Source organism: Archocentrus centrarchus, chromosome 24, assembly GCF_007364275.1.
Source record: "Archocentrus centrarchus isolate MPI-CPG fArcCen1 chromosome 24, fArcCen1, whole genome shotgun sequence".
NCBI lineage: Eukaryota > Metazoa > Chordata > Actinopteri > Cichliformes > Cichlidae > Archocentrus > Archocentrus centrarchus.
This window is the reverse complement of record NC_044369.1, coordinates 23,548,690-23,572,259: the sequence shown is the minus strand read 5'-3', so window position 1 is coordinate 23,572,259 and position 23,570 is coordinate 23,548,690. Positions and strand designations below refer to the sequence as shown.

Sequence of the window (23,570 nt, the reverse complement as noted above, 5' to 3'; positions counted from 1 at the left end):
GTACTTATGGAAGGAACGTCCCCTGTATTTACCATCTAACTGCTCGCTGTTAGACTCTGCTTACATAAGCACAACCTTTGCCAGCTCAGCAGTCAGTCAGACGGGCTTTTAAAAGAATGCAGATTTATGCAAATGAGGCTGCTATGGGGTTTGTGGTGGCAAAACCGTGGTAACGGGAGAGGAATGAGGTTAAATAGGGCCGTGGGCTCTGGGGGGACGTTCTCTACCCACAATGCCCTCTGGTGTTTGTTTACACACTGCGGTGGGTTGTGGGTTGTGCGAAGTAAAGCCAGCCATCTCTTAAGCCTCTTCTGCAAAGCCTTTCATGGGCACTGTGGGGTATCATGTTGATGACATCCAGACGTTTACAGGCAACATATCTGTGAATCTGTCATCCAAACTCACGTGCTGAATTGTTGTGTTCGCTGACATTTCCAAAAACTTTTTTTCTTTTAATTCTATTTTGTTGACTAAAACATGATTTAACTCAACAAGTAAAGATTCATAATTCCTGCTAACAAAGGAGTTCTAATCCTCAGAACAAATCATCTCATCTAAATGGCTGCATTTTACTGGAATGTATTCAGACAAAGGGGATTGTGCAGTTTTGTGTGCCTTTTATTTAAAATAAATACACACAGACAATTCCACCATCTTTTTCTGGGCCAGCGCAAAATGGTTTGCTGATCTAGAGGAATGTAGTGCCCCAATCCCTGAATCAGTCAAGAGTTATAACCCTTGACCTTCATTGTCAAGGGCCTTGAGTGCTGCCAAGTGTGAGATATCGGTAAAGCTTTTTTTGGTCCTCTTGGAATTGGAAAATACTGAACAGAATATATACGGCTCACTCCTGACAGCTTTAGCAAGCCCACGGCAGCTTCTTCAATTAGTACATGAGCAGCTTTAATGTCCGTTTATTAGCTTGGCTCCTGACCTTGATCGCTTATTAAACCTAGGGGTAAAGCATGATTAAAAAGCATTATCTGCTAAATAACATAACATATACACTATGCATGAGTAGGCTGGAGAGTTGCAGCACAGCAAGCTGTAGGTAAACAATAGCTACCAGCTAATCCATCTCCAAATGCCACTAATCTTTTCTGTTTTGTCTCGCAGTGAATAGCCATCACACGCACACATGGACAGTAAGGGTGTGGACCAAATTAAGCCTGCAGCTTTGATTTCATAGGATTAAACTCAACTAGCTGCCTGATTGCCTTCGTTCTAGCCTAATCAAAAGATTAAGGGCATGGGACACTAGTCTCAGAAGTGACCTACTACTGTGTAGTATTGAAGTAATGCAAGTGCTAAACCATACGTATTCATTTTTTGACAGCTTTTGCTAACAGTCACCGTGGAGATCTCCCATCGAGAGCGACAAAAATATCCATGCATTAATGCATGGGCTCACACTGCATATGTAATCAGTGACGCACGCAGATATCACACATACTGTATGCACACGTATTTTCAGCCCAGCGCCCATAGCAAAGGCATCCGCTGACCCTGCAAGGGTGGTGACGGCGAGCTGAGGAGACAGCGGAGGGAGGCATCACTTTGTCGGACAGGATGTGCGACAGGAACAAGACACGCGTCAGCGTCGCTGTCTGCTGGATTGCCTATAAATAAACTGGGTTTCTCTCTCTTTCTCTGCCACTGTAGAAGCTGACAGACCAATCAATAGTTGGACATGAGAGATCCAGACCGGTTTTCAAAATGCCAATTTCCACTCAATAGAAGCTAATAACCTCTGACATCTTAAAGAGCCCCAGCTGACCTCTGCACAGCTTTGAATGTCTGAAATGGTCACGATTAGATACGTAACATGAAGTGATTATCAAATTGGATGAAGTCGGTAGGGATTCCATGCCAACATGTTTGGTTTTATCCAGACAGATTGATTTATACTGGAAAACACGAGGGGAAATGAGGAGGCAAGAAGCAGGAAACAAGAGAAAAGCCTTTTTTGTAATCTGTTTAGACTTCTGGACAGACAGAACATTTCCAACTGGCAGAAGCCTATTAGTGTAATTGAAGAGCAGTTTGGGTGTCCTACTACTTCCCTCTCCACATTCCATGAATCCTCTCCAGACTTGTTTCTAACAAGCTTTTGGAGGGTCGGCCTTTGCATATGTTTTTAATTACCGTATTTTTCGGACTATACGTCACTCCGGAGTATAGGTCGCACCAGCCAAAAAATGCATAATAAAGAAGAAAAAAACATATATAGGTCGCACTGGACTATAAGTCGCACTTTTTTTTGGGGGGGGGGGTTGATAGAATCCGAGACTCAGAGCAGAAATTCCATCTTGAATGGCAATTTAAAATAATAATGGATTAAAGAACAGGACGAACACGGTTACGCCTACGTTATGCTAACGTAACACATTCAGCTGCATGACGCACAACGAACACGTGTTCGGTATGTTAACGTAACATTAAGTTATTCAGATAACCATAGCATAAAGAACATACTAACAAGTTAACCAAACCATCAATCCATTGAATTCTTCATCCTCGGTGTCACTTCTAAACAATTCCATACACTCCGTAGACGAAGCGCCGCTTCCTCTTCTGTGTCGCGTTAGTCAGACTCGTCGTCAGCTGCAGTTCCAATTATTCCAGCCTTTCTGAATCCCAACAGGATGGTTTGGTTGTCACTGAAGCCCATGTTTTCTTGATCCATCCAATGACTTCCAGGAAAGTTGGGTGGCGCATTCTCCCAGTTGCCGTTAAGCTGTGCTCTTCATCCATCATCCACTGCGCCCACAGGTTACGCAAGACTGCCTTAAAGCTCCGGTTCACGGAGATGTCAAGTGGCTGGAGTATTTTGGTTCATGTGTTATAAATTTCACATATACGTCGCTCCGGAGTATAGGTCGCACCCCCAGCCAAACTATGAAAAAGTGCGACTTATACTCCGGAAAATACGGTATGCGTGTGCTTTTGTCAATAAAAAAAAAAAAAAAGAGAGATTTTTTTTTTTTTTTAAGTTTTACTTTGTACTTGCAAGTCCTTTATTTGGATGTTTTGGCCTTTATTTTGAAAGCTAAAAGTGCTTACACTCCATCAGAGAAGAGGGGTTGTTGGATCAGCCAATGGGACGCTGTATTCTGCTGTGATTTGGTGTTTCACTGTCAGGCATGCGATGAGTATATTGGAAGAAAGGATTACACTGTTTTTGTGTTCTTTTTTTGTTGTTTGGATGGGATACTGGACCTAAAACTCAACTTCCAGTGGGACAAAAAATTTCTCCCTTGATAGGACCTGAAAGTTGATGTTTAATAGAGAGGAAAACCCTACTGTTACTCTTAAACAGAACACAAAGCTTGTATATTCAGTATTTGTATTGTAGTCAAGGTCCAAGGTGCACTTTACCGCTAATCAGCCGTCTTCTTTCCACTGCATGGCCACACAATGCTTCATAAGGTTATGATATTCATGTGATACACCAAAGTGCGTGAATTATTTATGCCACCCAAAGCTCCCTGAAGCAAAAAATCTCCTCTAGTAGTTTCTCTCTGTTAAACCTGCGCCGGGCTGTTGCTATTTGTTTGGTTAGTGCTGCTTGGTTTTGCAGCCGATAAGCAACAAATGATTAAAGGGCCGATCTCACCTGGTCAGTGTTTAAGAGTTGATACGCACAAGCCTTCTTCTGGAGCGTAATTCATTTGACACTTTAACTTTCACACTAGTCACTCAGCAGGGGTTGTCTCCCTTCAAGCGCAAAGTAATGCTGTGCTGTTATCACACGCAAAGACACACTTCCACATTTTCATGCACATGAAAAAAACATGTCTTGCTTCCTCCAGAACACATTCACCCACGTACACATGCATGCACTCGCGCGCTGGAGAGTACACGGGGAGGTGAGGCCTTCTCGCTCCCTCGGAGTGGGTGCCATGTCTTGTCAGATGGGGTTAGCTCCCCGCCAGTTGATGAGCCAGTCGAGGCTTTGAAGACCTTCCAGGAGCCCCGTGGTTTACGTGCTTGGGTTGCCAGGTCTTGCCATCCCCCTCATTAATGCAGCATGGGTGCCCATTTAACTTGTTCTTTTCTGTGCCCCTAGCCAGTTTACCCTGGCTATGACCGATTACTGTGCATCCAAGCAAAGGAAGCATGCACTAACTGGCTAAGTGCATGCCTGTATATGTACATGCAGAATGCACCACACAAAATATTTGCTTGATTTGCTGCACTTTATATAAAGTTAACTGATAAATGAAACCTATTAATTTAGAATGGAAAGCCTGACTTATGTAGCAGTAACCAAAGCGCTTAGCTAATGGTCACTTGACAGAAAACTGCGAGTGTGCCAGTCGTTTTAGTAGTTCCAATATTCACCAAAAAAATCCACCAAACACTCGGTGGCTCCAGCTTCCACAGTGGAAGAGCGTGCACATTTTCAGCTTCAACTTGAATTATTACTGGAACTTTTTTGACGTCTCCATGTTGTCAGCAGCTGAGGTTGGAGTGTTGGATTAACTCTGTTTTTGGGTTTCACATCCCTCCCTTGGACGAAAGTGTCATAGAGGGGAAAAAATCTCAAACACCTCCAGGAGATTTCAGGTTTGGAAGTAATCAAAAATGAAGTGATTATTATTTGGTGGTCAAATACTTGGAGATAACTCTTATAGCCCAACTTTTCCATCTTTAGTCTGACATTCCTGACCACGCTAACCAGTTTCTTTGGGAAGGAATTCCCCTAACCAAGATGCCTAACTGAATGATTGTAGCATCTTACTGAACTGACAGTACACAGCCATGCCTATATACAAGAGCAAAGAGAGCCTCTGCAAGCAAATGTCATTAATCCTTCTGCAAGGCCTCCCATAGAACTTTTCCTTCTCTTTGGTTGTTAACTAAAGTCTCTCTCTCCATCATCTTGTTGAACTAGGCAATAAGTGAATTTGATTTATTTTATTTATTTATTTTTTAGGGAAGAGTGGAGGTGTGTTGGATTCATAGCACCAAGTCAAAATGGGAGCAGTGCTGTGAAAATGAATGTGTGGCATGATCGTTTTAATTCCATTATCTTGCTGTTTGTAAGCCAAAACTGAAGAAAAATGTTAGCGTTAAGAGATTGGGTTGCAAAGCTGAGCCATCACGTGTGTAGCTAGATGTGGGCTAGCATTAAATAGTGTCTTTACACCAAACCTGTTTTCTTCCTGTGCGATTACATACAAAACCTACACAATCAAGTGAACTGACGCAAATTTGCGCCTGGCAACACAAAGGGAGACTAATCTGCATTTGCATGAGTTAAAAATTTTCAACTTAGCTTATTCGCATTGTTTGAGAGCAGCTGAAGTTGTATGGTGCAACTTCACTTTTAGATAGAGAGAAAGAAAAAGGCGAGGGATCAGAGAGAAGAGAGTGAAACTGTTGGACTTGATGGCAAGTTCTAAACTGTACTTGATTCCAGCTGTCTGTTGTACTCCATCTCGTCCCATTGGCCATTAGGGGTGAGTATTCACCAATGGAACAGAATTCACTTGGCTAACTTGAGGCAAAACTTTGTTTTATGTTGGGTATGGACGCTCGATTAGATCAGCTGATCTGCTGCAAAGCCTGAATTTTGTTGCCTGCCTAAACTAATGCTATCTTTGTTGTTTTTATTTATTTATTTTTTTAATCCAAAAACTCTGTGATGTATTATACAAACAACACATTTCTAACCATTATTAAACACCTTAACTCTGGAAGTGAAAGGGAGATGGTGGCTGTTCTTCACACACATTCTGGAAACACATTGATGTAAGCTGAATCATGACTGGTTGGTGGTAGGTATATAAATGGAAGGCGGTAATTCTAGTTTTAAACATAAATTCAGGGATGAATAGTCAAAAACAATAGGGTGATGAAACAATAAAGTAATTGCTTTTGTGGCCCTAATGCCAAAATAATTTTACTTGCTGCTCCGACTGCCATCAGTGTCTGGCTGGAGGGAGTGGCGCCTCTCCATTTCTTTGATTCTCTTCCCTCTCCGCCTTTCCTCTTTTCCTCGCTTTTTCAGCTTTTAGGGTGGGCCTCTTTCAGATTCCACATCCCAGCATGAATATGGTCTGTTCCAAACTGAGATTTTAAAAGTTGCTGGTTAATGGAGCTATTTTAGTGTAACGATTGGGCTTTATGTAACCGGTGGATCTGATTTCATGGAATTCACTGCTGACATGTGTCAGTGCAGAGAAAAGAAGGGGAAACAGCATGGGCTGTTTCTGCTCTTTCTTCAACATCTTGAGGTAATTGACCCAACCTATTCCCGCCATGAGCACACATACACACACATATAGTGTAATCACAGATGGTTTAAAGAAAAGAAAAAAAAAAAAATCCCCTTTCTCGCACGAACCCTCTCACTCATTCTCCCAAACTCCCACACAAGCTCACGCTGTCAGCTTAGACACCCGTGCAACCCACATGCATTCCCTGTCTTGCAAATGCTGTACATAAGCTACACACACATGCACATGCGCGTTGCTGAGAGAATATACATGTCTCTGTGCTAAAACACTGAGATACAGCTGTGAATAGGAGATGAAAGCCAGAGCCGAGCCAGGAATAATAAAAGAAGAGTGATTTCAATGCACTGCAGGCTTTCTAAACAGCCCTGGGATCTGACTTGAAAACATAAGGGGATTCCAAAGCCTGGTCCTTTTTAACCATACTGTTTTACCAAAGCTACTTTGATGGAGCAAAGACCTCGGAGCCAACAGGGTGGAGGCTGGTTTTGTGATATTCCCGCCACTATCTGTGTAATGTTGAGTGCAAATGTATACGTGTGGTCTAATTTTAACACTTGTCAACGTAATTCTTGCAACACCACTTTAAAAGCATGCCTGGCTCCTTCTTCTCTGCTCCAATTCCCCAGTCTGCTCTTAAAAGAGCCAGCCATGACCTCCGATAACATCGGGCGTACCTCCTGTTCCACTCTGGGGTTTGAAGCATTATGCATTCAGGGTGTAATGGAGACAAAGAACTAATATAGAGATGGAAAAGCAGGCTATAAATTTAAGGAGGTGAATGATATTATACATATGCTATCTATCACAGTGACACTAATTGTGCCATTTCTTGTGGATGATACATTATCATTATGAGGTGATTCAGTGGAGGCTATATAAATCATCCTGGAGATAACAGTACTCTAACAATGACAGAGACTAAAGGAACTCTCTGGAGCTTTGACCAATTGTAGCGCTTTGAGAGGCTCTCATTTGTTTGTATTGTGCATAGACATAAATGAGCTCTACATCCAGCAACTGGTTTCACTTTATCCTGCGAATCAGCAGTAATGTACAAAGTCACACACTTACTGAAATTCTACACAGATGTAGAAAATAGGAGGGTTAAATTTAGATAAAGACTGTATATAAATATAATTGATGGACATCAGGGTTATTATAGTTAACGAAAACGAACGAAATAACGAAAACTGAAATTGAAAAAACATTGTCGTTAACTGAAATAAATAAAAACTATAATTAAAAGGAAAAAACGATAACTAACTAAAACTGAATTGTGAGTTTACAAAACTAACTAAAACTAACTGAAATTATCGATAAACTGACTTTCATTTACTTTTTTTTTTTTTTTTTTTTTTTTTTTTAAGCCTTGTGGATTGATATGAAATCATTTTTTCCGCTCTCCGAGTTTAAGCTGGGAGCGCCATCGGACAACTGTGTGAGTGTGTGCGCATGTGCGTGCGCTCACCGCGCTGGTCCGCAAAGTAATGGCTGCGGTCTGCCGAGAAAGCGGCAGAGTCCCGTATGGAGGTTCTTAGAGTACAAGAGCACAGATAGAATCGAAAGTCTTGTTGTGGATGATGAAAAATGTGCGGAACATTTCTCAGTCAGGAAAAACCAGCAACATCAAAGTCCAGCTGAGAAGCGCACAACGGCTACAGAAACCGCTCTGATCCTACCAGGTAACCTGGCCTGCGCCTCTGAGAAACGGGACTACTTGTTGGGTCCACGCAGCCCAGAAAGTTGTGACTAAACTGTTTAGTCTTTGTGCGTTTTATCAGTGAGAGAATAACAATCAGGAATAATAATCAAAGCATTAATATAAGGACTCACAACTGTCAGCAAATTCCTGGTAGGAGACTGCTGAAACTATCAGGATGGACGTGAAGGAATGAAGAAAGTGAAAAAAAAAACAGGGACAAATATGTTTGCAGCCAAAAAACTGAGCACAAAGAGCGAGGACCAAAAAAGAAGTCCCAGCCTGCGCTGCATATAAAACACCTGCACACGACCACAAGGTAATTAACACACACAATCCAGCTACACAAGCATAAATGCGGACATGAGGTCGGCAACTTCCGTAGGCTACATAGGCCGCAAAGACCCTGCAAGTCTAATCAGCGAGCATCTAACCAAGCTAGCTCCAAAACAGAAGCAGCTTCAGGTGGTGAGAACATCAGGATGCAGCTGGATTTGAGCTTTGACTCCTTCAAAGAGTTTGTTTTTGTCAAACACCACATGTAGCTGTTATTAATCTGCTGCACTGATGCTGAACTTTATTGTGGAGTTTATTGTAGAATTTATTGAGTTTGGGAATTCATGTTTTTCTTTGTTTCTCCCTGTTGATGTTCATGTGTGTCCTTAATATTACATACATTTAGCATGTCTTGTGAACAGCTGGCTGTTGAATATATTTCTTTAAACTGTATCTTTTGTCAAGTTTTCATTACACAATAGTCACTTTTGCACCTTGAATCTTGCACCTGATTAGGTATGAAAATACTAAAACTAATACTGAAACTAACTGAAACTAACTAAAACTAAGCATGAAACCAAAAATAAAAACTAATAAAAACGAGAAAAACCACTCTGAAAACTAATTAAAACTAACTGAATTAAAGAAAAAAAAGTAAAAACTAACTAAAACTAAACTATAATGTAAAATCCAAAACTATTATAACCCTGATGGACATACACTGTAATGGTCACTGGTTTGTGGACTATAGTTTTGAAGCCTTAAGTATGGCAGTTTGGTTGTTTCTGTCTTGTCTTTTTTTTTTAATGTTTGTAAACAGTTTTACAAACTTGGATTAAAAAGTTACATTTTTTTAAATTAAACATGTTTATTTGTGCTGTAAAGTTGGGATTTTAAACAGGGAGACTGCCTCAAGTGGCTAGTTGAGGGACTGCAGTTTTTGCACTAATGCACCAGCTTCAGGTTTCAGCCTCAGAGGTTCCAACATGGATTTAAAATAATTTTAAAGGTCTGCTATTTGATTTATATCAGCAGAAGTCCATTTAAAACATTTGTCAGCCTTCAGTGCATTTTGCTGTGTAACACTGAATACACACAACTTCAAGAAAACCACAGGGCGGTTATGAGGTAGACTTATCTTAACTATTATGAATGAAATGGCTCAAGTTCAGTTCATGCTTTTAACACATAAACCCACTTATTTAGTTTTGAATTCCACAGTTGTTTCATTTGTGATTTGGCTTGCAGACGTCTTGACTGTCTGCTTGAGGCATGCAGCCAAGGAAACAAGATGGGCTGTTATAGACAGAGGGGCATAGGCTGCTTGGAGCCTTAGAGCAAACAAAGGCAATCTAGTGGAGGTCATGCCCTTTTTTAAGGGGTTGCAACAAGTTTTTGTAAGTCAATTTTCAGTCAGACTGTCTTATATAATTTTTTTTAGTTATCGTCATGACATCATAACAGGCCAGTCTCTTCAAAACTGCACTTTTTTTTTTTTTCCCTCAGAGCAGCAAAAGGGCCATAATGGAGAGAGTCGTTAAAGTAATGAGATGTAGTAAAACGGAGAAATGGAGGGAAACAGGGAGTGGAACAGAGGTAAAGGAGGGAGTGGCTGCTGGAAGTGGGTCACAGTGGCACTGACGTGATACAAAGTGACGCGCTGAGAGGGGGATGGACTCGCGCCGCCGTCTGCGTCACCTTTTGTCCTGCGCACACACAGATACATCCACGGTCTCACATCAGCTCAGTTCACTGGGTAAACAACACTTGCACAGATGTAAAAATAGCTCATGTAAAGGCCGGGTTTTCCTGTCTCTCTGGGCCCTCCCGCTTTCTATCTTGCTGTATTGTTTACAGCTTAGTTGGACATATTTCTCTTCTTCACAGCATCTTCTACTCACTTTATCACCTGTTAAGATTTCATTCAGGTTATGCATAAGTAATAATGGCCTCTCCCTTGATACTTTTTGTTGATGAAAGAGTAGATGTACAGAGCTGAGTTTCGCAGGGCGGTTATTTTGGCTCGGCTGTGTGATCTCTGTATGATCTGTAGCTTTTCTTCACGGGGGAGTGGTGGAGAGGAGAGGATGTGTTGCTGGAGGGGCTGAGGGGATAAAAGGATGAAGGAGTAGCAGGGGAGCCAGGGAACAGTTTAGTTGCCTGACCCTTCTCCCACCAGGACCACTCTCTGGAGTTGGGTGTTAAAGACAGTGGGGTGACGGCCGGATTCCACGAGCAGATCCCTGCAGCTCTGTGCATCAGCACTCTGTGTGTATGTATGTTGTGTGTTCTTGTGAATGTTCCCACAGCAGCTCTGCACATATTTGAGAGAGACGACTTAATCATGTCATGCATGATGCTGGAGGGATGCACTTTGAGATTTAGCCCCTTGCAACACATCAAAGGCTTGTGGGGAGTGGAAGGGGAGGGATGGTGCTGTGGTCTGTGAAGAGGCTGTTCATGCTCACGTCTGTGGAACCCATCACTTAAGGCCCATGCTGTTTTCTTCTATTTTTCTAGTTAAAATGGAAAGCTGCATCAGTATTTACCTTTTGATTGTACATCTTATTGTTATTTATCTGGTATTAAGAAGATAAAATGAAGAGTTTGTTGGAACACTGATGGTTAAACCCTAATCTCTGTGAATAATCTCAATATAGACAACACAGGGGGAGGTTAACATGCATTTTCTACCCCCCCCCCCCCCCCCCCCCCCCCCCCCTTCTTTCTGAGGCTTCTTCATTTGTTGTTTGCTGACTGAACGCTGAGGAACCTTCATCCTAATCAGCTTGAGATCTGGCTGCAGGTCAGGCAAGCAGATGAATACAGATTAGAGTGTCACAAGGCAGTAAGAGAGGATTACCAGTTCTGGCCTGTGTCCTACTGCAGCCTCCTCCTGTAGCCATCCAGTCGTTGGTTAACCAGCGTTGTCTGATCTGGCCCTTCTAAAAAAAAAAAAAAGTCATGAGTTTGGACTTACTGGACTTGGCTCTGTGTACTCAAGTTTTGGGAAAAGGATCAGTTTTTGTACATTGAAATTATGCTGGAAATGTGAGAAAAAAATTGCTCCATTGTGAAATAGGGAATTTTAAAAAGTCCTTGTTTTTACATTTTTACAGTACATGCACACAAAAACACAATTTATGAGGATATATTTCATAAACATAGAGGGAAATAGAAAAACAAAATCACTGTATTCTGAGTACTGTTAAACCTCCTTTTACATGCTGCTGGTCAGTAATTATCTCCTTGGCCACAGCTGTTCTAGTAAAGTGCATTTACTATAGAACACAGGTTCTGACATGACAACACCTACAGCCTCTTTTTCACTATTAGTCTGTAGTTCAACCTCCATATTCAGGTATGAAAATGTTCTGCATTAAGGTGCCATCTATAATCATATATATATAAAGTCATATTTTGGATTTAGCAGTTATAATGCTTGAGGACACCAGTTAACCCTTCGCTTGACTGAGGCAGAAATCTAGCTCCATATGTTAGCTTGGTTACTCTAATCTGTCACCTTGATTCTAGAAACATGTTTCCCATGATGCACTGTGCATGCTGTCTGAAGTGTTTAGAAACATATTCTTTGCATAAAGTATGTCTGAAACTGGTAGCATCTGTGACTCTGTGCATGTAACTGCAAACCTACTGAATCCTGGCTGCCATTTGACTGGGCTGATTTGTGAACAGTGGTGCCCCCTACTTGGAAAGTGGTTGTCGATTTGTGTTGCACAAATGCAGGTTGGACTTGTGAGGGTCATTTAAGTCGAGGCAAACTAAGGCAGCGAGTTACCAAACAGATGCAAGAAGCTTTGTTTCACTTGAGTTTGCGGTACCCTGCAGCTGTGAGTCCTCATGTGCATCTTATTAAACCTCAACCCATCATTTTCATCAGCAGCTTCTCCATCGTCTCCACTCACAGCCTCTCTGGAATTCCACTTAGAAAACAAAACAAAACGCGCAGCGTTGTGCTCCTGAGCAGCTACCGGAGCGCGTGTAACTCGGCTTTGATCTCTCTCTGTAAATTAAACATGCCTTTTTAGATAACAGGCTCCCTGGCACCTGCGGAGTCAAACTGCACCTCCGCTCTTCACATCAGCTCCCGTCCCTGATTTGAACTCTGTAAAGTCGATTCATGTCAGCACAGAGTGCTGTTTTATCGGGATCAACTGTGGTTGTGTAAACCTCTGTGGGATAATTAGGCTGCAGTTACGCTGTCAGATGTAGAATATAGAGACAGTTCTGTGACGAATCTCACATATGACAGCTCTTTTTCATACAGAGTAGGTGGCGCAGGAGAAATGTGCGCCAAGTTAAGAAAGAAAAAGCAGTGAAGTGTGGGGTCAAAAAGTGGGTCACCGCAAATACTCTGTGCTTGACCCTCGACAGCCGCTGCAAGAATCTTATGTAGTGCTGGGAGTTTGTATGCATATTTTTAATAGGCTGTTTTTCACTTAAGGGAATCTTAAGTGAAAAAACACGGTTGCACAAATTGTGAAATTCCGGGTCAGTGACATTGTTTAAAATATTTATTTATTGATTGATTTTTTTTTTCCCAGTGTGGGGAAACAGTGAGATCTCTAGTAGAAAAATAATGAAACTTTTAAAGTTGTGTAGCTCCTGATTAGACTATTTTAAAACATTTAGCTAGGTCAAAATTGATACTGTTTTATTTGCCAGTGTAAGTCACCAGGAGTTCAGCCAATACCAATATTTGTATCTCTAGTGCAAAACTTTAAAAAGGAGAATTTGCAGCTTTTGTTTTTTTGCATTACTGCCAAATTAATATCTTAAAATTTTGACTGACTGATAGGTAATATCTAGCAATATATCAATATATTTGCCCAATATAGGTATGAAAGGGGAAAAAAAAATTGGCCGATATATCAGCTTTTCAAATCACAAATATCATTATCGGTCTTAAAAAACATCCTGTATGGTTGTCCTCTAGTCAGAGAGCAGGTAAATGAGACTTCTCCATATAGTTTTGGGGTGAAGTCAGGGGAGCTTCAAAGAAAAATATCATATAAGACACTGGAGCTTAACTATGATGTGAAAAGTCCTCATTTGGAGACTGCTTTTTCACAAGGATATTATGTGCTTCTCAAACTGCACAGCAACCTTTTGAGCTCCATGTGGTCCTTCTGCCTCAGTGGCCCTGCCTGCCTGTTTTCCGCTAGAGGTCTTTGAAATGCTAATCACTTCTCCTCCTCTCTTTTCTTCTCCGTCTCTCCTCCAGATTCTTCCTCCAACTACATCAGGCAGCTGGAGACGAAAGTGCGGATACTGGAGGATGATAACAATAAGCTCCTCTCACAGGTGAGGCTTGCGCACACGCATACAAGCAGGGACCACGCCGGTGTGCTCGCTCCTTCTCTGTTTCAGATGTGAAATTAGCCCACTTCAGTTTCCGACTAACCTTATACCCTCACTAAACTCCTCTTGTGCAACTTTTTAGCTCATCCAAGACATGTGACAGGCAGCTGTGATGACATAAATTCGTTGCCTAATGCCTCTGTGAAGCCACTCCTTACAACAGGCTCCCTGTTAGTTGCAGAATATGTTTATCTATGTTTAATTCATAGGGAGTCAGTAAGCTTCAGTAGCAAGCACTGATGTTAGCCCCCGAGGCGAACTGTGGGAGTGGAGGCGAGATGAGAGGAGCGAAAAAGAAGGGGAAAAGAGGCATTAAGTGACAGTGACAGAGCAAAGGATTTATCCCAAAGTTGACCTTGCTCTGACTTCTCCCAAATTTGGAGGATGGAGGGCTCAGTGAGGGGAGGTGGGAGTGCGAGGAGGAGGGGGTGGAATGCTGGTGTGGTTCACCAGAAGGCCACATGCCAATCTGCAGAGGTGTGTTTACGCAGACGAGCACAAACAGGGGATGATGAAACCAAAGGTCACATGGGGGAAATCAAATTCATGAAGTATATGATGAATTGTTGGTAAAAGCCTCACATAAACGTACGTAAACAGCACAGTCTTTTAGTTTAGAATTTGCCCTCTTTTCTGATGCAAGTCAGTTCATTTGAATACAACTCAGGTTGCTCAGTGACATGGGGGGAAATTACACTTTAAATAGCTTTTTTAAATTTGAAGTCTACAGTTTTTTTTTTTTTTTTTATTTAACTGATTTCTCTTTTCCCAATTATCTCCCAGCAGATTCATGTGTAGGCAGAGTGTAGGCTGGAATCAGTGACATGAAACCTAAGCGATCCTTATAATTATCTCTTAAGTGCTACAATTAGGTGCTACACATTGTCTCAGAGCAGCCGAGGCATATAATATGAACTTGTCTCTTATAGTTGAAGAATAGATTTTTTTGCTCACATTGATGCTTTTTCTTTCTCCACATTTGCAGTTGGGATAAGAATGTGTTTACGTCATGTTGGGACTGGTAGAAATGGTTCAAATGTCAAATCATCGGATCCAAACTTAAACCAGTTATTTAATTTATTTTAATTAATTTTTTTCACATGCATTACCTTGATTTTCTGTTTAAACCCATGAGTAAAACAGTTGCTTCCATTGCTGTTATTAATGGCTCCTTACAGAGCAAAATAAAATAATGAATCATTCCACCGTTATGTTTTTCTCTCCCTAGGCTTATAGCCGATATAGCTTATCACAAATACAGACGAAAAAGGTAACCTTCTGTGATGTCAGTGTTTGCTGCTGCTGACCTGTTGGTTCAGTCTCTTTTGCCCTTTCACTCTTTTTACTTGTTTGGTGGTGGGAATTTTCACATCTTTGAGCCTCTTGCTTTCTCCTCTATAGAGGGCTGACACTATCAAAGCAGCAGCTGTAGAAGGTAATGCAAATCATTTGTAGTAATGTTCTGTGTTGAGTCAGACGGGCTGAATCACCTCTGTGGTAATGTTTAGAGGACACGTTTTCATTTTGAGTGATATGCTTATTTGTTGCCTGATGAGAGTGAGATGTGAAGATCAGTGCGACTCATGTCTGCAGTTATTGTGAAGTAACAGCCTGTAGTTGGTGTAGCTTAGCATAAAGGCTGGAATGAACTGGCTCTGGCATAGACGGTGTAAAAGATGGACTATGACATCACAAGTGAAGACAGCCTTATTGAAGCCTTGAGATTAGCGTGTTCCATCTTGACTTCAGTACACCTGATATGATGAGGAGCCTGACTGTGAAACCATTTGCTCATCGGCAAAGGATTTGTCAATAGCCACGAGCGTACCACAGATAATCCTCCATTTTGAAACATAGCATAACCAACATTTGCACAGCAGATTTAATTTTTTCAATCAGTATGACCCAAAATGAGTGACTGAGCCCATAAACTCAGCTGAAAAGCATTTAGGCAAGTCAAGTGGGAAATAAGTTTCCCAGAGACTTCTTCAGGACTTGAAGTCTTTTTGCACGGTTCTTAGGTACTTCCACATTGGCCTCACTTTTCCGACCTCCATGTTTTATACTGTTTGTGGTCCAAAGTGTTAACACAACTTGCTACCATTGGTAACACTTCAGACTTGTTAATTAACACAATATGTCTTGTGATTTTATACCATACCAAAAAAGTTAAGAAACAAATAATTAATATAAGTATACTTCCATGTTGTACCTTACGCAAGGTATGTTACTTGTGTCAGAACATGAAACACGTGACACAGGTGACAATACTGTAATGGATGAAGCTACCACCGTTAGCGAGCTAGCTAGGCAACTGCTGTGCTGATGAAAACTGGTTGGTAGTCACTCCCCTTCTGCTATACAGTCAAGCTTTAGCCTACGGTTGCGCCACACTCAACCTTTATACTCTTAAAAGTACACCATGTCAGTGTGTGTCATTTACTGTGTGTAGCAACACTCCTATGCACTCAAAACAGTGAGTGTAAGTACAAATGTGTGCACTTCAGGACACAGCAAATAAGCTGGAGTCAACTCACAGAAATCACAGTGGTCCAGGAAGTCACCTCACCTGATGAAGAAATAGTCCTTTGTGGAGCTCTCATTTATATTTTACAAGGGTAAATAGGTTAGAGTAGCTCAAGTGGATTTAGGCTGATGGTGAAGAAAAGAAATTATGGCATGTAAAAGTATTGAATGGATAACTTTTTTTTTTTTTTTTTTTTTTTTTTTTTTAAAGAACATAAACACACATTAAAAGTTTAAATTCTGATCCCTTATAAATTTCTCGTCATCGGTGGTCAAACAGTGAGAGTGTTATCAGAAGTCAGACAGGCTTTGTCCCCATCAGTCCTTCTCATCTTGTTACGCTAAACAAACTGGTTTCTGGCTGTGACTTCATAACATCCATACCCGCGAGTGATCTTGATCTTTGCAGTACAGTAAAGTGCATTGTCAAACATTACCACAGAAATGATTCGCCTTGTGATTAGTGTTGGTTTTCTGAGAACAAAGTTAGTGAATTTGCATTGCCTTGTAAGAGTTGTGGCTTCTGTTTCCTGGTGGGGGCCCTCCCTGTGCTGCTAGCATGCTATGCTGATGAATGAACACAGGTGGCCCTGCTTGTATGTGGCCTTTCTTGGCAAGAAAGCTTTTATCTGTCCTTGGAGCTGCACCGCACAGCGTTGGGTACAAAGTAACTTAAGTGAATGAATGCTACATTGTGCTTCGGTGCATAAATGACACACGCCTGTCCTAGCTTGTTGAGACGTCTGGAGGGCTGAATAATTAAAGATCGGGGGGGACAACGCAGGTAGATTCAGGCATCTGTTATGCATGGCCAACAACTGTAGTGTGAGTGCAACTGGAGACTGAGGGAGCTGATAAATATTAATCTGTAATCCTGATGATCATTAGTATTAAACATGACAGAGGGGATATCAAAGAAAAATGTGATGTTTGCCATTTAGTTGGATTACATAATATCCCACCTGAGGGATTGCATGGATATTAGCAGGTTCAATTGTTAAAAGGGATTAGCTGCCTTAGTAGATTTATTGCCTAACTTCCTGTGTTATGAAACCGGCCCAGCGAAACTTGTGTAAAGCTAGAAGAAACCTCGTAGTGCAGGAATGCTGACCTTCCAGACCAGCTTGGCTGAAGTATTTAACTGTACTAAAGGGAGCACGGAGGGCGTTAACAACAGGGTCTCACAGTGAATATTAACATTAACAAGGGCCTACGCAGCGCAGGTGTAAACACAATTAGAAAAACAGGTGTGTGTGCGCGCACACACAGAGACGCAAACATGCTCAGACACGCGCATCCTCTTTAGGTTTTCTCCCACTCAGCTCTCCCATTTCTTCTAGCTGGAACTTGTCTCTAGTCGAGCTTGCACATGAATTCCGGACAATGACAATTTTGAAATAATCTGGTCAGGAAATTAGCCAGAAGTTTACTGCTGGAAAAACTGTTTGCTTTAGGCGAAGGTGCATTTAGTCACTGTGAATTCAGCAGAATATTACCTGCGCTACTCTCACCGTCAGCGCACATCAGGCATCTCACAGACTTGGTGTTTGGGAGTCGGCGTGTCAAAGCACTTTTAATGTTCGATGTCAGAAATTTGCACTCCCGCGCGCGTTCCAAAGGGTAATGACGATGAATGTTAAGAGCTGCAGTCCACGTGTGAAAACGACTTTTGTTGACTCACTACAGTGTGAAGCGCTCACGCTCGCCCTCCCTGCACACTGACAATTTAAATGAACAAGTTCCGTGTGTGTGACTCTGAAAATGTAAAGATTTACATGCCAGATGATGCTCCTTCCATCCTCTCAATCACTATAGTAACCTCTGCATATTATCCCAACGTAACTGTGTTAAGACTCTTATTTCAGTCTACCACAGTTTACTCAGATTAAATTGTTTCTATCCTGCATTGATTAAATCACGGCTCTCGAGGAGCACGCTGCTGTCCTACCTCCATCACCCCTGCCCCTCATAACTCACACAGGAAGCGATGCAAGACGTCCACAGCATCTTCCCGTCAGCACCAAGAACATTGATGGATGGATAAGATGGAGGGCCCTGAATTTTAGCCAGGAAGACTGCAGAGAGCCAACTGTCCTCAGCTGTCTGGCAAACAAATAGCTTTGCTGGTCTCAGCGGTCAAGGTCATCTCAGGGTGGAAAGTAAAGTTGGAGATGTGTGGAGGTTTATAAAAAGCTAGACTCAGGGGGAAGGTCTTTAATGGTGATTTAAAACTCTTATTGTTCTCAGCAAGCCTTCTTTTCCAGCTGGTCAAATGTGTGATTATCTCCTTTGGTCACAATTCGGGAATTTTAGTGGGAAAAAAAAATCATCTTCTGCCTACATAATCTTTTTAGTTAGGAGATGTCAGAAAATGAAAATTACAGTACAATTTATAACTGTAGAAAGTGATGTACACAATTGTGTACGCGGTGACCGAAGGGGTAAAGTCACTCCTCCTGATTTGACATTTAAGGTTATCAGACACACAACTTATAGAGATGTTAGAAAAGGTGCACAAGTGAGGGCATGAGTATGGAAACCCAAAGGATAGATCAAGAAGTGCCAGGGGGAGGACTGGAAAAGGTTAGAGGAACACTAACAGGATACCGAGTTGGAGGAGAGAAGAGGAGCGGGGATATCAAAGGACAGAGAATACAAGGGGAATGCTGATTGTGGCTTTGTGTATGCAAGCTGTATGTGAGCGTACACCTGAGTGTGTTACACGGAGGCAGACGACACAGCACAATGTCCATGCATTCTCAGACCCACACCCACAGCTCATCGGGTTATTTATAGCCGAGCGCTCCCAGGCGTCACGTGCGTTCACACGCCGCGCCTCACACAGAGGGAACACTAGTGTGCGACACGAGAAATGTCACAAGCAACAGTGGTGTTTGCCGTGTTCCTGCCTACAGAGGGAAACTAGGCTGGTAACTGCCCCCCAGGAACCAGTGGTCTTTGGCTGCTAATGAGGACAAATATTAGGCATGCTGTCCCTACGTAAGGAACTTTGATGAAGGCAAAACACGATACATCCACACTCTGTGGATTGGTGTACATGCAGAGAGTCACACGAGCAATGGCGTGAGAGTGATGAGGGAAGGTGCCAGTATTTAAAATACTGATAATATACGCTAAAATACTCCAGGTGCTGGGGTTAAAAGATCACTCGTAGAGACAAATACATTGATTGTCAAAAATGAATATTAAAGTCAAATGAGTGCAAAATCCCAGAAGTGATTAAAAATGACAGGACTTCCTACCTGTGTGTTTGCGCTTTGTCTTGGATTATTAACTTTGATTTGCTAGCATGCAGTGAAGCCACTCTTTGGGGACTTTTAGGTAAATTAAATCTTATATTTCTTTTTTTTTTCCCCCCCTTGGTGTTTGTTTTGTGACCGTTTGTGCCCAGCAGTGTAACCCAGGTGACCTTCGTGCCCTGAGGAAGGGAATGACTCTGTACCACTCAGAGTCCCAGCTGTCCTCACTGCCCCAGCGCCAGGAAGCCATGCACATGGTCAGTAAGCAGGAGACTGACACACACGTACACCAACACACATATATGGAGAAGGGTAACCACCTATACCAAAGACTCACACTAACCGTCATAGCAATCGATCAGCGCTGTGACACTGCTTATACAGATGTGGTTACATAAAGAGACGGGGCTTAATTGCGCGCAGACATGCACATGCTTAATTGCAGGGAGCGCTGTGCCAGTGCCTCCACAGCAAAATCAAGTCAAGTCAGCTCTAATTCAGTTTACTTCTCACTCTCCAATTAAACCTCCACATGCAGCTTCACTCTCTCATACACGTGACAGGAAGAGTACACACAGGAAAAAAGGGGGGAGAAGAAAAGGAATGAAAGGAAATGGGGCATAAAGAGGATGAGACAGACAGAGCCTCTTAGACAGGAGAAAAACTGTGGGACAGACAAGGATAGAAAATTTAGCATGGTCAGCCTTCCCTTCTCTTGCTCCCATATCCTCTCCCTCCCTGGAGCTTGTTTGAACCGAATCCCACTATGAAAGCAATAATCCTCTAAGCTCCACCTCCACCCCTGACACTGCCAATGTCTGGGAAGAAAAGGCTTGGCAATTAAGGAAGGTCAGAGTCGGGCTATGCCACTACTCAAAAGACTAAAGCTTCCTCGTGTTTAAATTAAAAAAAAAAAAAAAAAATCAATATTGTGTTTTAATCAGAGGCTCAGTGTGTGGCACGGACATCAGTGCATTCAACGTAAGCTTGCATTTTTCAAGCTTGAGGGTCAAACCCATCTCCTTCTGGAAGTTCATGTGATTCCATAATATCCAAGAACTTCAGGAAAGATGAGATGTGGGACTTCAGAATGACTTTAGTGAAGTGAACTCTTAGTTGTGTGTGCCCCTCCCAGTCTTTCTGTCTTACTCGTAGTCTCAGGTCAGTGAGCGTGCATGAAGATTGTCAGAAGATGAGGCGTGAGAAGAAACAATGGGTGGAGAAAGGAAGCGGCCAGTCTGCGTCATTCTCACAGACACTCAGCAGTCTGCGCTCATTTTCTTATGTTTAAACTTCCGACTATTGATCCTGCCTCCTGCTGAAAGGCTAAATCAGGCCTGATTATGCAGGGAAGTCTTCCCTAAATGTCCAGTCATATGAGCAGTAAACACTTCCTGGAGCTAGCTGTGACCACATCCTTTTTTTTTTTTTTTTTTCACCGCAAAGCTCTTGGCAAATGTTTACATATTTCAAATAGAGCTGTAATCCTGAGAAGAGAACATCATAAAAGGTGCCACAGTGATTTATATATTCGTACAGTCCACTGCTAAAGAGCTGTGTGGACAATTAAGCCGTCACATTTTGTTGGTGTGAGGTTAAATGAGAAACACACTTAACTCAATGGGAAATATAAGGGGTTGTAATTTATGATTTTCCATAAATATGGAAATGGCCTTGGTATCCTAAACATTACTCCAACCCTATTTTAAAGCAAATTCATTTGTGTTTTGCATGTTTTTCTGTGTTTTTACACACAGAGTTCTGCAAACTTCATTTTTTTTTTTTTTTTGGTCAAACATGAGAGAGCAGCAGTTGCGAGCAGCGCTGAGTAATAACTGAACTGAACGGTGTTTGTGGAAAGCTAAACAAAATGTTTTCCTCGGACGTCTGGTTAAATTTGCTGTGTTGTTTAGCTGTTCTTTGATCAGACCGTTGTGGTTTTAAACAGAAACCTTGGACTCCACACAGACAAACAGGGGAATAAATTTAATATACTAAATATGTGCATAAGGGCAGTGAAGAATACCAAAAAGGGGCTTGGACCGGCATCTGCACTGGATTGCAAGTATCAAAGCAGTCCAAACCTTAGAGTGCTTTAAATCATCAGTGGTTGTCATGAATGTATTGTTTTGACATCGTTACTAAACTAAGACACTGTGTTCACAAAGTCCAATAGAAATTCAATTCACTTTCATTTTTCTCATGTCAAAGCTTGTGACTATAATGCTGTTTGTTGACTGGATCTCAGCCTCTGTGAGGATAACATCAACTTATGCTTAATAATAAAAAAAAAAAAATCACTAAGCTCTTTTTCCCCTACCTCCTAAATCTGCCATGTTGGCCTTTTACTATCTAAAGGTTAAAAAAATATTTTTCTTATTGGTTTAAATGGTTGTCGGGTTAGCGGGTGTCTGGCCAAAACCCCTCTGGACCAGCAAAGTAAATCAATGTTTCATGTGGATGGTGTGTTATGAATGAACTGCTGGGCAGTTTCCACAAATCAGTCCTCTTGGCTGCAGTGGGATTATTATTTTATCTCTGTGCTATCGGGTTATGTGGGATCATTCTGGCACCCAAATGGGGCCAGCAGGCACGGAGGGAGCTGACAAGCGCATCACTAGTGAGGAGAGAATTTAACCCAGGCTAACATAGCCAGGGAGCTGTGTCTAATGCAGGACCCCGATGCCAGGTTACAGTGAATAGGACCATTGTGTCTCCCAGAGATCTCTGTGTCCCTCAAACAGAGAGCCACTGTCTGGAACTAACCAGGGGGTGTGATGAGTCAAGCAAACCCCCCCTGGTCCCCTTCTGGGCTGGCTGCTCCCATCACACCAGGTTAAATCACACTGTGCAGGTAGCAAACCAGAGGAGGGAGTGGAATACAAAAAAAGGGAAGAAAAGCACAAGTGGAGGAGTGGTGATTTGAGCTGGTATGAAGGGGGTGACATTTTCAGTGCGACAGTAAAGGAATACTCCCAGCAGATGCCCACTGATAAGAGGAGTGGGGCTCATTTTGTTGGTAACTTGGCTCAAATGAAGAGCTCTCTGCAGATGTGACGACACGCTGGCTGCAGTGCAAGATTCCCAGCTGTTGCGGGTTTACACCTGGCTCTTAACCTTTGCCACAGTTTACCCGCTCCCTGATGTCTTTGCGGTTGCCATGTAGCACAAAAGAAATGTCACAAAACCTTTGTTATTTTTCTTCTTTGTCCCCTCAGGGTACCGGCCGTCTACCAACCAGCGAGTCCTCTCCAGCCACGGGCTATCTGTCCTGCGTCCAAAAGCCAGAGGCTGTGGTCCATGCCATGAAGGTATATTAGTCAGTAAAATCAATTATTGAAGGGTATCATGGTTGGTAAACTAAACAGCTTTAAACAGTAAAAGAAAACTGAAACATTATTTGGAATTGACTGCACCTACAAATGTTTCTTAGCCCATCGTGAAGCATTAAATCATACATAGCATCTCAAAGTGAGTCATCCGAAGATGATGTGTGCCAATGAAACTGGGCCTGGTCAGGTTTTGCTACAATTTTGACAAAAACGGGCGTGGCTTTTCTCAGAAATGTTCTTAAACTCCTCAAGGTACAAGAAATCATTTTGCAGTATTTTTTTTTTTTTTTTTTTGATTATGTGTACTCTGTACTCTTTGATTATGTGAGTATGACACCATGCCTAAAAGTGCTGAACCATGTTCAACTCGGTCAGGCCGGGTGTGTTGCAAAAAAACAAACAAGAATTGGAGGCATTTAGGTTAGAAGATAACAACAGCGTTGCTCGATGTAGTTGTTTAGCTACAGCATCCATGGAGAAAGATGACACGTCCAACCCTATGTCTGCCATCAGGTGCTGGAGGTCCACGAGAACTTGGACAAGCAGGTTCCTGAAGACTATGAGGATGATCTCAGTGAGAAAGAGAAGGCCATTGTTCGAGAGATGTGTAATGTAAGTGCACCTCCTGCTCCCACAGATAGACTCCTTCTGCTATCCCTGTCTTTATTCTAGTTGTCTGTGTGTTTTCATAAATATCGGAGAACCTTAAAGTGGGGGTGATAGGTGAGTGTGCCATCGCATGAACACCATTACAACCTGCAAGATGAGTTGTCATCACAGCAGAACCACTTGTTTTATCACTGATGCAGTGGGAATGCAATTAAATGTAAAACCTTTTCAGCACTATAAG

The 23,570-nt window shown here is 42.1% G+C and overlaps 1 protein-coding gene across 6 annotated transcripts in view; it reads left to right on the top strand.

Moving 5' to 3' along the window:
• Positions 1–23,570, top strand: part of ccdc85cb (coiled-coil domain containing 85C, b) — a 49,818-nt gene that overhangs the window by 22,329 nt on the left and 3,919 nt on the right. Inside the window, exons 2-6 of one of the 6 annotated variants that reach the window (XM_030720985.1) lie at positions 13,466–13,545; positions 14,831–14,872; positions 19,544–19,645; positions 22,607–22,699; positions 23,234–23,332. In XM_030720985.1, the coding sequence (XP_030576845.1) occupies positions 13,466–13,545; positions 14,831–14,872; positions 19,544–19,645; positions 22,607–22,699; positions 23,234–23,332 (416 nt within the window). Of the gene's footprint in view, positions 1–13,465; positions 13,546–14,830; positions 14,873–19,540; positions 19,646–22,606; positions 22,700–23,233; positions 23,333–23,570 lie in introns of all 6 variants that reach the window. The other 5 variants (XM_030720984.1, XM_030720987.1, XM_030720986.1 and 2 more) reach the window with 5 other exon arrangements.